The sequence below is a fragment of the Anguilla anguilla genome, chromosome 10 (assembly GCF_013347855.1).
Source record: "Anguilla anguilla isolate fAngAng1 chromosome 10, fAngAng1.pri, whole genome shotgun sequence".
NCBI lineage: Eukaryota > Metazoa > Chordata > Actinopteri > Anguilliformes > Anguillidae > Anguilla > Anguilla anguilla.
The window spans coordinates 34558048-34572674 of record NC_049210.1 but is presented as its reverse complement, the minus strand read 5'-3'; the positions used below and the strand labels follow the sequence as shown (position 1 = coordinate 34572674).

Below are 14627 nucleotides of genomic sequence, written 5' to 3'. Positions count from 1 at the left end.
TTTAAAATAAAGATGAAGATGACACGCCGTTGACAAACCGACCCAAATTGCGCCAACTCGCAAAGCAGCTTGTGCTTAACTTTGAGTGATGCGTGCAGGCACACAGTACTCATTTTCAGTGCTTCTGCTTACATCAAGAGTTTTATGGTCTCTGGAAGTCATAACAGTGCTGTCCAGAACGATCTCAGTGATCTTGGGAAGAAAAATTGTGTGCAGGCTTCTGTTATTTTTACGATGACAGAACAAAAAAAAAAACAGAAGACTTTTGCTGGAACTAAACTACTCAAATTCGGAACTTAAAAAAAAGTTCAGTTCCTCAAAGTTAAGGACAAACTGCACGGTGATGAGATTAAACCTGAGGCTCGGTGTGAGTCTGTGTGCATGTAAACTCTCTCATACGCAGTCACCTGAGTGAGATTGAAGCCCTTTGCTCTCGTTAATGGCCTCTGACAGACCGGGGCGGATGAACTCGATGACCCCGAAAGGGTCGTCGTTTTTCAGCACGGTGATGTTGACCTCCCTGGCCGCCCCCAGGCTGCTGGGAGGGGCGCTGTAGCTGCTGAGGACCACCGAAAACGTCTTGTCCAGCTGAAAACACCGACAGCATCTCTCAGAAAGGTGAACGGGGGCAAATGTCCTGGGTGACTTCAGGCCACATCGCCCACTTTTCAAAAGAACGCAATGTTTAGCGTTTCGCTACTTATTAATAAATGTAATTTTGAAATGCAAGTCAAGATAACTTGATACTTTAAACTTCATTGTGTAGCATTTGTTTTTGCTATTCTGCCAACATTCACTGAAAGCGTGTAATTTGATGAGGGATTGGGAAAAAGAATCCTTAATAAATCAATAAAAAGCTTTATTGTTTGAAAAAAAGAAATAAGAAAGAAAAGCAAGGGGGCATTGTGGGAGTTTACCTCAGGAACGCCGTCGGGTCTGGCCACCAGCGCCACCAGCACCTCCCTGTCGCCCGGCGAGAACTCCATCACGCCCGTGGCGCCGTAGAAGTCGACGTCGCCCGCCGGCAGGACCGTGTAGCGGACCAGCTGACTGAGCAGCAGGCCCTGGGACCGAACCACCCTCAGCTCCACGGTCTCGCCCTCCTGTGGTAGGGGGGAGATCCGGCGTTAGTGGTGGTGGCCAATGATGGGGGAGGGATGGGGTTTTGCAGAAGTGGATGCTGGGAACCTCTGCATATTCTGTTTTCGTCAATCATACAACTCTTAACACTAATTGTTAATTACCCTGATGCCCTGAACATGAATTTATTGATTATTGTGTTTACAGTATCCCATTTGTATTTCTTTATTTAGCCTTTTCCTTGTGTTGCACAGTCTTTAATGACTAAGATACACTTGAAAGCTCAAGCAATTCCATGTGGCTCTTTGTTCTCATTCAGCCATGGTAGTGTCCTCTCAGTTTTGTATAATGCCATGTCTTCCCTCATTCTCATTTTAGAGTTGAATTTCTGTGACTGCCCATATAGTTTGCTTCATATTAAAGAATGTTTTGAACAGAGAGACTTGTGTTAGCAAGTGTAAGAATCTAACAGGCTCACGTTGATTATCCAGGGTCCTCTGGAGCGGGGAGAGAATTCAAAAACGCCTCCCGGGTCATCATTCTCCACAATGACAATCTCCCGGCTGGTGAACCCAGCTTTCAGGATCTGGTTGTCCGTGTTGGTTCTGAATGAGCAGAAAACACAGATCACACTCAAGCTCAAACACACACACACGCACACACACAAACACACGGCAAAATTACATATAGAAACATAAGCAGTGACCCCACTTCACAGTACCCATTTCAACAGGGCTCCAAGGGGTCGGTTCAGGTAAATAACTAACAGAAACAGGCTTGAGAACAGGCCAAACGCTACAGTGATTTCCTGCCAAAATCTTTTCCTGTTTCAGATGGAGCTACACCACGAATTATAGATACACTGGTGGACAGATATTTCAATGTACTTTTCACTCTGGACAAGCATATCTGCTAAATGACTTCATATAAATTTTGGCTCCCAAAAGGGATGTTAACTACAACTTATTTTCCTTTTTACATTTTACAAAAATTTGGCTTCATTCTTAACAAAACAAAATCTTTTTTTCTATGGCATGTGTTCATAAGCAAGTTATTGTACAGTATAAATTCTGCTGAGACCTGTTGTACATGTCTGCTGAAATGAGGCTGGTTTTAGGTTCTGACATGATAGCCAAACATGCATGCAGCTGGCTCAGAGTCGGCCCTTGGCAGGTTCGAGCTTTGAGCGACTGGGTCCCACAGGGGCCCACAAGCTTTTTCTCCAGACAGGGCAGCTTACAACTAAACTCAGCCCAGCTTCTGATGCGTACAGGGAAGGGGGGTGTGGGGGTGGAGAGGGAGGGTGGGAGAGCCCAACATAATTGGTAAATTACAAACAAAAGCAAGCCAGAGTAAAGCATTCCAAACAAATGCTTTTGGTAAACTCACCGCATGCATACAAACACAGATGTCTTTAGAGGCAAGCATAAAGCCTCTAGTTAAATTAGGTGCTACACATAAAGAAGACACCCCCACCCCCACCCCCCCCCCCCGGGTCCACCCCCACCCTCACCCTCATCGTCTCCCCATGGTACCCCCGCACCCTGTGGCACCCACACAAATTTAACCCTCCCCCCACCACCCCAATCCAAAAGCAGGCCCTTTTCAAACAGTCCTGATTCACAGCACACAAAGAGCCAAGCTTTCTCCACTTACCCAAAGTACACTACAAACCGCTCCGTCTCTACCCTAAAGACAGCGAGCGGGGGAGAGGCAGAGAGAGCGTTCCCGTCAGTGCTCATGAATAACAAAACAGCCCCAGAGAAAAGAGGGAATGAGAAGAGGAAGACACTTCTCCCCTCCTCCTCACCCGTTCCCTCGCTCTTTCCTCGTGAGAAACCCTCCGCAATACCCCCCCCCCCCCCCCCCTCCCGTGTTTGAGTTCTGCCCCGCTGACTACAGCCCACCCCCAGGTTCCCTGCTCACTCTGATGAGCACTGACCTGGCGGTCCTCAGGTTGCCAAGGCTAAAGAGCTGGAATCTTCACTAAACACACACCCAAACACTGATTACTGATTACACACACAGGTGTGCAACCACATATACCTATACATGTGCACACACACACACACACACAGACACACACACGCACACACGCAAACGTGCAAACGCATGGGCTTACACATACCTATGCAAGCTCACACAGGTAGGCACACACACATATACACACGCACGCACACACACAGACGTGCAAACACATGAGCTCACACATACCTACGTGCACACACACACACACACAGACAGACACACGGTCACACATGCGCACATACATGGATACGTTTCCTCACTAACTCTAACACACATACTTACAGATAGACATACATGAAGACCCAAACACTAGTTAAAATGGATGTTTAGTAAGAAGAAATTAGTCTCCAACAGCAGCATGTGACTGCATACCTGTCCAGAGTTATGAGGACTGTCTCATTGATCTCTGGGATGATGTCTGCTTCCACGCTGATGTTTATGGACGCGTCGCTCTGTCCGGACAGGAATGTGACAGACCCGCTGAAGGGCCCCAGGTCGCCGGGGGTAACGTCATCCCGGTTGAAGCCGACGGGTCGCAGGCTCCAGAACACTACTGCCTGTCCGTCTGTCCCGTCCCGTCGAAGCGAAAGAGAAATCTGAGGAGACGCAAACATTACAGTCTTCAAAAATATGGTGGAGACTGATGGGGGATGGAAGGATCAGATCCCAAAAGGGGTTTTTATCGTACGTTTGAGAAATTTTTACAGCAGGGAAATTAGTCCTGGAAAGACCTAGACTAAAACTTCAAGCAAAATAACCTTGTTAATGACATCCAAAAAACTCTCCAGTCACTACGCTGGCTGGCTATTGAACCGCATATATCAGTTGCATCTTTGTAACAGATACCCTGGTTTTTATGGGGGTACATCCAACAGAGTTAAGACTGGAATTGATGGCATGGGCATTGACTGTGACATCACAGGAACGTACCAGGTTGGTTCGGTTGTCATCTGGCTCATGCACCACCACCGTCTGGTTGTTCGTGAAGCCTATTTCCCCGTTGGCAATGTCTGGAGTGACCCTGAGGGAGATGTTGAGGGCCCCCCCGAACCTGGGGCTGACTGGGGGAATGGGGGTGCGGATGTTCACCAGTTCGACGCTGTCCAACTGGGGAAGACAAAGGGAGATGCTGATTGGGTGGTCCCACAGGTGGGAGTGGCTGTAGTGCACGCGGTCTTTATTGATGTGCCACTGGACTAGGCTATACATGTTTTTTTCAGCGAACAATGTTTTCTTATGTTTCATCGGGGTAGGGACAGCAGTGTAACGTAATGGCTTGGGAACTTGGCTAGGGAACTAGGCTTGCAACCCTGAAGCTGTAGAGAGTTGACTCTCTGGTGGCCTTTTTGAACATGCCTTTGTACCAGACCAGCCCTTGAAAATGAACATTTGATAGTGTCTAACGTTACTATCTCACGTTGCAAATCCGATTACAGCAGACTGACAAACGGCAGCTACCAGATAAAGCTAGTGGGAAAAATCAGCTGAGCATAGCACGCTTTAAACTAAGCATCTTTTAATTTGCAAACCGTAGGCTACTTGCTTTCTGTTTGTTTCCATCTCCATTATACCAATTAAAATTCTCCTGAAAGGGTTCATAAACAACACCCCAGATGGTCCCACAAAATCGTCCCTTTTCTCCGGTTGCCTCAAAAGGATTTCGGACCAATTAAATCTGAAGGAGCACTTCGTCCGTCGTGTGTTTGTTTATTAGCATGGTCCGACAGGGACTGTTTGTTTAGAGAGCCGTACAAAGGCCCATGGCCAGGGTCCAGGAGCTTAGCCTTCAATGCGCTCACATATGCTAATCAAGGGTTATGTTTATCTGCATCAAAAACCTGCCCCTGTCTGGGGTGGACGACCAGAGAGAGAGAACTTTCGTGGGATTAGGAGTAAGACAGTGAACTATTCTTTTACTGGGATACTAAATCAAACAAGGCTTAAGGCTGATGCTACCACTCAAATCCAGTTAAAGGGGCGAAGGTACAAGCCAACAAATGTGGTCAGAAGAATGTGGTGGGCTTTCATGAATGATGTGTAACATTGAGTTTAAAAGGCCTTAAGGTTTGGACAAGACGCTGACCAATGCATATGCTGAATCTGTCCATGTGGTTTTGGTAAGGATCAGAATAGGAAAACAAATAACAAAGTCCCATTGTTTGTGGTCTTCGCGTTTTATTTGACAGCAGTATGAGAAAAAAGAAAAACTTATTTGGCGGAATGACTGGTAACGCTCTTTCCTCGTGCACACCTGCGGGTGATTGGCGGCTGAGCAGGGGAACGGGCGGAAAAGCCGACCGCGAGGCTCACCTGGACGAGGAAATGCGCCCCGTTTTGGAGGAAGGCGTCGTTCCTGATGGGCAGAGCGAGCCGGGCCAGGGACTGGCCGTCGGAGAAGAGGGCGCTGTTGGCGCGGGTGCCGTTCAGGACCCCGTCCCGGGCGCGGGCGGGGTCCACGGGCCCGGCGGGGACGTAGAGGACGGTGAAGCCCAGCAAGACGGCCCCCAGGGTGCCCCCCGTCCGCAGGAAGCTGAGAGACAGGAAGCGGCCGGACGGCTCGCTCTGGATCCGCTGTGCCTCGGCCGGGTGGAACTGGAACAGCCCGTACACGTCGTCGCTGTCCTGGATGTAGAACACCAGCTGGAAAGAACCGGAAGCTGTCAGCTCTCACATGATATCTGCATCTTTTTTATCGAGACTTCATAACATGAAGCACCTTAGAATACAAGTGCTGATCTAGGACCAGGTTCCCCCATCCACTGTATATACCAATCCAATACGAATCAAAAAGCAAAAAACTGATCTTAGATCAGCATTCCAGCCCTAAGACACTTTATGAATAAAGGCCCAGAACTCAAATGTACCCTACGCTTAGAACTTAAAGCTGGATCACTCTGTCTTTAAATAAATTATGATATGGTGCTGAGTATCATTTGCAGATCCTTACTAGTCGATATGAGTTTCTCAGTGTGATGCTGAAGTGTTGGTCTTACACATAATCATTGTTCATCATGAAAAATCTGTTTTCTGCATGAAAACTAAAAGGTGTTTCATTTAAAGTGCCACTTTCTGTAAAATTGTATTTATGTCACTTGAGATACACACAGCTGTCTGAAATCAACTAGATGGCCATATGTTTCTGGGGTAAAAAATAAATATTAAAGTTAAGCTTAATTGGACACGTCCAGTGTGCAGTTGTACCAATGAAATCCATTATCGTGTGCACCAAAGCATTTCTACATTTTTTCAGAGCTGATATCCCATGCCAGCCACAGTCATGCTTTTCTGTAATTTGAGAACCACAGATTATAATGAAATAATGAATAAATAAATGAACAATAGGCATTATATGCAGGACATATGTACATCCTGTGATTTCATGACTTCAGCATCTGGGTGCTGAAGTCATGAACATGAGGTTAGATCTACCCACTCCTTTCACATAGCACCAGGGAACTAAAGAAGACACACACACACACACATGCACACAGATGCACAAACACAGAGACATACAATCAGACACTGCATATTAACACAGAAACACAGACACAGACATAGACACACACTCACAAGCACCCATGCACGCACCCACACACGCTCCCACGCACGCACGCACGCACGCACGCACACACGCACACACACACACGCTCCACATACACACGCACACAGACATGCTCCACACACACAAGCTGCACGAACTCACACACACACACACACACGTTCCACATACACACGCTGCGCACACACACACATGCACACACACACACACACCCACAGATCATTTCTCACGGCCCCCCATCAGCAGCAGCTTCCCGCTTTGTTCAGACTCAACCACAAGAGACGGAACACCCAAGCGACAGCACTGTATCTCCCAGCTCGTGTAGCCCTGTGACCAGAGCTGCGTAAGTGTTCTCCCCTCCACCACATCCTCCCCCCTGTCCCTGCTCTCCAGATGTGCCCCCCGCAGGCTCAGTGCTCCCAGACCTCCCCTCGCGGTCCGGGGGCGGACCCGCTACCCGTTTATGAGGTGTTTTCCTGTGACAGACGCGGCTCGTAACTCCTCCCGCCGTGGGAGCGGGCACCTCCATGACATTCGTGAGGAGGATCACGGTGCTCACAAGGCTGAGAAACAAATTTTCACTGAACGACATACGACCGTGACATAACTGCAGCTCACATACAGCCGCTATATGAGAGGACAACTGATATTTACTGGAAAGACGTAAACCTCAAAGTCATTGCAAATGAACCCTGTGGGTATAAACACACTGATTTTATACTCCTGACTTTCTAATACACACATTCCCTGGGTTTAATACAGTGGCAGAATGCCCATCTTAATAAGAATGTTGACCAGTGTCTATTATTTTGCCCTTCTTAGCGAGATTTCCAATGAAATTATATATCTCTACCCCATCTTTACTGCCAGTACTGAAAGCACCAATGGCAGGGAACAAAACTAGAGAGCTCTTCATAATCAGAAAGACTACAAAATTTGACAAGAGAAAATATGAAAAACCAATAATAGAGTTCAAAAAATTTCAGTCCTAATCCAAATCATCAAGCTCAGCAGTAACTCAAATGAACATAAATGACTTGTAAGAAAACAAAGATTTATTTAACTTCACAAATGACAAAGCTCCACTCTGTGGCAGATATACTGAGCTCATCCCTAGCGGTCAACAGTCGAGTTTCTGCAACACCAGACGAATTGTAGGGAGATACAGACTCACCTCCATTGGCCCGTCCACCTCGGCCCCGCCCCTCACACTCCGGGGCAGCAGCCTGAAGGTGAAGGCCTCCGCCTCCTCCGGCGCGGCGTCGTCCACGATGGCCAGGGGGAGGGCGGCGGCCATCTGGCCGGCCGCGAAGCGCAGCGTCCCGGACGCCGGCGTCAGGTCGTCGGACACGGGGGAGCGGTCGCTGCTGTTCCGCGTCACCGTCCAGTCCACCGACACGTTGCCGTGGGTGCCGCCATTCCTCACGACGGTGATGCCGTCGAACCTTAAAACGGCAAATCCATGATAAACAAACAAAGGAAGGAATAATGTAAAACGACAATGACAAATTCAGTAGAAAAATAATAAATGAAATGTTACATAGAGCGGTGGATCAGTGGTGGATTTTGCTCGTAATATTAATTTTCCCACTGGAATGCATAAAATAAATTCCAGTGTAGTCTCTTTACTCTGGTTGTATTCCTGTTGGACTCTGTGAGTGGTACAGTCTTGTTGAACTTTATAAGTGGTCAATTCTTACTGGACTCTAAGTAAAATCTAAGTGACCTTTAGCTACAGTAACATAAAACTCTGTACAGGGTCCAGTAACAAAACAAGGTGTTTCAATAAGCCAGTTGTGTGGTTACATTACTGAATACATTAAAGATAATATTTAAACTTTGCTTTTAAAACACAATTTCTCAGGAGAGGCCATTCCCAAATCAGAAAACCCCAAATGTGTCACGACCCACGGTTTGGGAACCCCAGGCGTGGCTGTTGCTTCGCTCTCACCTGGGGGTGGAGTCTTCGTTGACAATGACAGTCTGGGTGAGCAGGCCGCTGCTGATTGACAGGACCCCATAAGGCTTGTCGTTGGGCTCGATGGTGACCTGGGCAACGGCGGGAGCCAGCAGCACCACGTCCCCCTTCAGCGAGTCCTCCAGGAGCACCACCTGGAAGGACTCCGCGATCTCGGGCACCGCGTCGTCCACGACCTCGAACCTCAGCTGCGCCTCGTAGACGCGCGGCGGGAACACCAGCGTGCGGCCGGCCTGCAGGTCGCGGAAGTCCGAGCCGGGCGTGGCGCTGGCCGAGCTGTTGCCGCTGACGACCGCGTAGTCGATGGACACCTCGGAGTCGTCCGACCCGATCAGCTGGCCCTCGCTGGTGCGCCCGCGGGTCACGGTGATGTTGACCACGCCCGTCTCCTCGGAGACCGCCAGGACGGTCTGAGCGAAGCGCAGGGGGCTGTCGTTGCGGTTGATCTTGATCTGGACGCTGCTGCGATTGGGGTTGATCAGGGCGCCGCCTGCCACGCCCGACAGCCGGACGGTGAAATACTCGTCGTCCTCCGGCAACTGGGGAGGTATTACAGGTGGTTTCGGTCAACAAGAGGAAGATCATACACCCTAAGGAAGAATGCGTAGACCATCGAAAGAAACAGACTAGAAACCAAACTTGAGGTCGCACACTCCCGCTAGCTTCCTAAAATTACATTATTTAATAAACGGCCCACATTTCAGCACCTCCGAGCCTTTTATAGAGTGTACAACCACACTTCTGGAAGGATTACTAATGGAACATTCTGGAAGCCTGAGCACTGCTGGCCACAAGGCAAAGCTTCACTCGTTTTTCCATTACCTTTTCATTTAAAAACAGTAAATATTAGTCTTGAAAGGAAAAAGAAATCACTCCGCATATATCACACTCTATCACAAAGATAATGGTATTGATGTGTTTTGACCTTTCGGTCTAAACTGAATGACTGAACAAATTAGCTGTCTCTTGCAATGGTTCTCTTTTCATCCATTAATGACAATTTCCCAATTACTGTCTATTCATTTGAACACAGTCTAGCTGATGAATATACAAGTATTCCGTTCTTGGAAACCATTAGATCCTATGTTTTTGATTATGTACTGATTACTCACATCATCTTTTGTCTACAACTACTGTCTGCTACGTCTGATAAAGACTGCGAGGTCAAGCCTAGCAAAAAGCAATACATTTCACTTATTGTACTGCCAGTTATTTTGCTATTGTATACGGTCTTTTGAACTAACACCTAAATAACTGAATTATTTTTGATCATGCAGAACAACACGTAATACTATATTACAAGGGAACTGATCGGACACACATGACAAAAGAAAGACATGTCAAGGTATTGAGGCAGTAGCAGGTAACCAGCAGTACCTGGTCGTCCTGTATCAGAATGCTGAAGACCACCACAGAGCGACCTGGCGGAATGGTGATGTTCCCCATGTCTGGGCTGAGGTCCTCGATGGCTGGATTCGGCCCTTCCACAATCTGTGGAGACAGACAATATCATTGGTTGGGATGGGGTTGAGATTTCATGCCATTGGATGTTTGTGGCATCTGTGTTCTTATTCACTCTACGATGTAGAGGACTCACATATTCCAGAGCAACAACTGACCAGGCCACGAAAGCTACTAAATCCCAAAAATAAGAGAGGTGTAGTTTGTTCAGACCTCCCCCATGGTTTAGAGTTAAAGGCTCAGCACCCAGGAACCATATAGCACTAGTGGGCTAAAACAGCATCAAAGCCATTAACCAGCTTCAGGGTTTTGAGGAAATCATACATCCTTCAAATCTGTAGGAAGAGTGCAGGATTGGCCAACATTTTTCCTCATTTTCCTTTTTTTCCTCCTGAGCTGCCTTTCTCTACTTTTCCAGATCCCCATAAAACCAGGATGGGCTGAAGGGCCTTTACAGTGAAGAATGGCTGAGAAATCAGGGCTATTTTTATCACTGCTTGGATTTCATAATCAGAAGTCAAGCCATTGAAATCAGCTTTTGCTATTTTTTGCACTTTTAGTCACCAACAACAGACCACTGGATTTTAAGAACAATAGAGCTGGATATAAATTAATACAGTAAAATGCATTTCTGTCAATCTACAATATATCATACATATAGAAACAGACAGACATGCTGTTTCTATGGTGTATGGGTGGTGAAATATATATAGATCTATTATGCAAGAGTAGGCATGCGTTTGATACAGAGTTTGTTTGTGTGTGTGTGTGTGTGTGAAATGTGGTTCAGAATGGACATTGGCGGGTAGACTATAAAAAAATGGACACTCACAATAAGGAAAAGGTCTCTCATGACACAAAGGCCAACTAATCAAAAGAGAGGTCAAGCAGGGGTGACCAATCACACTGGCGCTCACCTCAAAGTTTACAGCCACAGTTCCATAGGTTCCCCTTTCTCGAATCAAGCTGAGAGGCACATACTGGTTCCGCCCCCTGGGCTCACTCACAGTGATCAGGGAGGTCTAGAGGATACACAGGAGAAAGAAAATGACCACCTTGCATCGCCATAGCAACTAGTTTCTGGAATGCAGTGCCCAGTCTTGGGCAACACACAATAAAAAAAAGCCCTAAATATAACAAATGACAAAAAAACTACTTGATCATTCCAGAAATAAGACGTAAGTTATGAAATATATTTTGTGGAGCCATTTAACTGAGGCTTTACATTGTTTAAAGGGATTCATTAAGTGGATTACTGTACATCAAAGCAAATCAAATCAAGTCCATTTTAATTGTATGGAGCTTTTTTTTTTTACAAAGAACTGTCACAATGATGCTTTACAGAGTAGCAGGAAAAGTGAAAAAGTAAACCAAGCCTGAACCCCCAAGGTAAAACACTCCCAGTGGGACAAAATCTTGGGAGGGACTCAGTTATAGAGGGGGAGCCCATCCTCCGCTGGCTAGCCTGGTGTAAAGTAGGGGTAGAAATGATGTAACAGAAATGTAATTTGGGATTACTAATATCATCTATCTCCATCACAGTAAATAAAATGGGTTGGACAGGTTACAGTTGAGGTAATAAACTATCTGGAAAAGTTCAAATAAGTTCAAATGAAAATAAGTGTAGTGTGCAGTTTAGAGGAGCAGGGTGATGCATCTAGAGCTCCAGGCTGCGTCAAGGCATGGGTATGGTCCTAAAAAGGTATACTCTGCCCTGAAATTGGGATTTACACAGTCAGTTGTTGGAATGTCTTGTAATGGTTATGTAGTACTGCCTAGGACCGCTGGAGGTGTTCACAACCAGGCAAGACACAGTGCTGGATGCTCTCTGGACACTGGGCAGCCAAGTCTAGATGGGCTGAATGGCCTGTCTCTTGTCATCGAAAACATTCTTAGGGCCAGCCTGACTGTGTGGAACTTGGGAACCCTTTGAGCAAGAAGAGTGGTTCCCGTGGTAACGCCCCCACCCCACCCACCCCCTACAACTCCCACTGACAAGTTAATCCATTGAGTAAACTGGTCCTATGATGGTTTTACTGCCCCTGGCAACCCAGCAGTCCCTCTAAATTCCAGTTTGCCTGTGCACCCCTCCAAAGCCCCTCCATTGGACTCCCCTTTCCACCCTTTCTCTTCTCATTTCCTTACCCCCCACCCCCCCCACCCCCCATGCAATATTGTCCCCTTTGAAACAGAGAGCCAATTAACTTGGAATTGCCATCACCCTGGCAACATCAAACTCATTTTACACACCCTGACTTGTGTATACATACCTCATCATAATTTTAGGCTTATGAGCTGAGGGACTGGTACATAAGATTGGCACAAATGTAAGTAAACCATTACTTGCGATGGGCAAAAATGTAATAACTTGTTGCAACATACAAAACAAAAACCAAAAAATACCACCCAAATGAATGTATCTACAAACTACAATCAAAATCCTGAGGTGTATGTTGCTTTGCACAGAGGTATAAATCAGACAAAAAAAAGAGTTCAGCAACCTATATTACATATGAAATATGTACCATCAGGATACATATTTCACATGCACGCAGTTGAAATACCACCCAAATCTGAACGTAACCGGACAAAGACGTTTCTTACCGAGTTGAAGGAAATGATTCCAAAGGCATTGTCATTGGACAGGATGGTGATGGTGGCAGTGTTGGGCGTCCCCACGGTCACCCCATTGGAGGAGCTCTGAAAGGACAATATCAATAAGAGGGAATTTACGCTGGTGCACTAAACTCCTCCCCAACAGCACTCAGACAGGGCTGTTGTTTCTACAAACTCCCACCTCCCCCCCACCACCCAGCAGCCAGTTGCCAGCCCACCTGCTTACAGTCCACAGGTTTGCCAGCAAGAATTGTTTCAGTTTCATCTCAATTAATGTAGGGACAAATCACAACAGAACATTACGGGCCCGTTTACCTTGACCTGAATTCAAATTAATTTCCGGAACTGAATGAATTGAAATGGAAACGACCCCAACCCAAACTGAATGTCCGGCGCACGCGAGGGGGGAGGTCTGGGGCCCCTGGCCGGGGTGTCCTTAGTGAGCCACGCCCCCGTGACTTTTACAACCAATGGGCAAACGAATAACAAAGCCACAGAAAGGGCTCTCTGGAGCCCGGCCAGGGCGTCCCTTCGAAGCCAGCGCCGCTGCAGCCGTGCGGGGATGACAGAATGCCCCAGGCTGCTCTTTCATAAAACCCCCCCCGTGCAGCACGGCGTGGAGCTCAGGCCACTGACTCATTCAAGGGATTGAGCGCATGGTAGGGGAGCAGGAATCCCATTCCCCTTCTCTAACGAGCTCGCGCATTCAAGGGCCTTCCAGTTAACACTTTGAGCTTTTCAGTCTGTTTATTATTTCAGTTGCACTGTTTAAAGGGCCATTATTTCTGTAACACTGTTTAAGGACCATTATTTCAGTTGCACTGTTTAAGGACCATTATTTCAGTTACACCGTTTAAGGGCCATTATTTCAGTTATGCTGTTTAAGGGCCATCATTTTAGTTACCAAAGACCACTATTTCAGATTCAGTACACTCTTTAAGGACCATTATTTCAGTTACACTGTTTTAGGACCATTATTTCAGTTACACTGTTTTAGGACCATTATTTCAGTTACACTCTTTACGGACCATTATTTCAGTTACCAAAGGCCATTATTTCAGTTACACTCTTTAAGGACCATGATTTCAGTTGCGCTGTTTAAGGGCCATTATTTCAGTTACTTGCTCCACTGTTTCAGTTAATCAGCTTCACTCAGCCAGTTCATGCATTTTATGTAAGGAGTTTTAGCCACCACTGTTTCAGTCAGGTGTTATATTAGTGTGCAAATGTCAATATGTGGTTCAAATCTAGCTCTTTATGATTTTGGTTATTATGATATTGGTTATTAGATAGAATAGAATAGTAAATATATAACAGGTATACTTATATGAGATCAGAAGAATATTGCCTTGGACACCAACAATGCAAGGTTATTTTTTGCCTCACGCTATGGAAAAAGGCATTTGCAAATGCAATTCATTTTAGATAGTCACTGAAAATTTTTTAAAATTGTGACGGTGAATCTGGAAATGGGATTTTTACTGTGAGATGCGCTTGGCCGACGCCTTGGCGTGCCAGACGCGGTGGGTCTGCTAGCGGGCTGAAACAGGCCCTCGCTGCACTGCAAGCCTCTCTCCCATTCAGCCAGCGCTTTCAGACTTCCCCCCGCTTCCCCCCCCCCCCCCCAGCCCTAACAGAGCGTTCATTCAGGGCCCACCCGGCCTTGTAGCCGCAGACACGCAGACACAAAATACACACGCTTTTCACAACCCCCCCCCCCCCCCCCCCCCCTCCCCCCCGCGTTCGAGACACGCTGCCCCCCCCGCCCCGACGAGTCCTCCTGCCAACCGCCCTCACGCTGTGCCAGGCTGGCAGAACGGCACCTCCCGGCTGGACACAGGGGAACTGAGGGGTGAGTTTGCGCCCCTGGGAGCTTGAACGACCGGGGGTTGAGTTACAGGTGCC

The 14627-nt window shown here is 47.1% G+C and overlaps 1 protein-coding gene across 4 annotated transcripts in view; it reads right to left on the bottom strand.

Annotated features, from left to right (window-relative positions):
- Positions 1 to 14627, bottom strand: part of adgrv1 (adhesion G protein-coupled receptor V1) — a 156902-nt gene that overhangs the window by 119877 nt on the left and 22398 nt on the right. For 2 of the 4 annotated variants that reach the window (XM_035379888.1, XM_035379889.1), the window contains exons 4-15: positions 12711 to 12806; positions 11024 to 11128; positions 10023 to 10136; positions 8619 to 9184; positions 7842 to 8112; positions 5419 to 5748; positions 4039 to 4215; positions 3481 to 3704; positions 2737 to 2769; positions 1559 to 1685; positions 918 to 1103; positions 408 to 588 (exon numbers count right to left, since the gene is read on the bottom strand). In XM_035379888.1, coding sequence (XP_035235779.1) covers positions 408 to 588; positions 918 to 1103; positions 1559 to 1685; positions 2737 to 2769; positions 3481 to 3704; positions 4039 to 4215; positions 5419 to 5748; positions 7842 to 8112; positions 8619 to 9184; positions 10023 to 10136; positions 11024 to 11128; positions 12711 to 12806 — 2410 coding nt within the window. The remainder of the gene's footprint in view (positions 1 to 407; positions 589 to 917; positions 1104 to 1558; positions 1686 to 2736; positions 2770 to 3480; positions 3705 to 4038; positions 4216 to 5418; positions 5749 to 7841; positions 8113 to 8618; positions 9185 to 10022; positions 10137 to 11023; positions 11129 to 12710; positions 12807 to 14627) is intronic. The other 2 variants (XM_035379890.1, XM_035379891.1) reach the window with 1 other exon arrangement.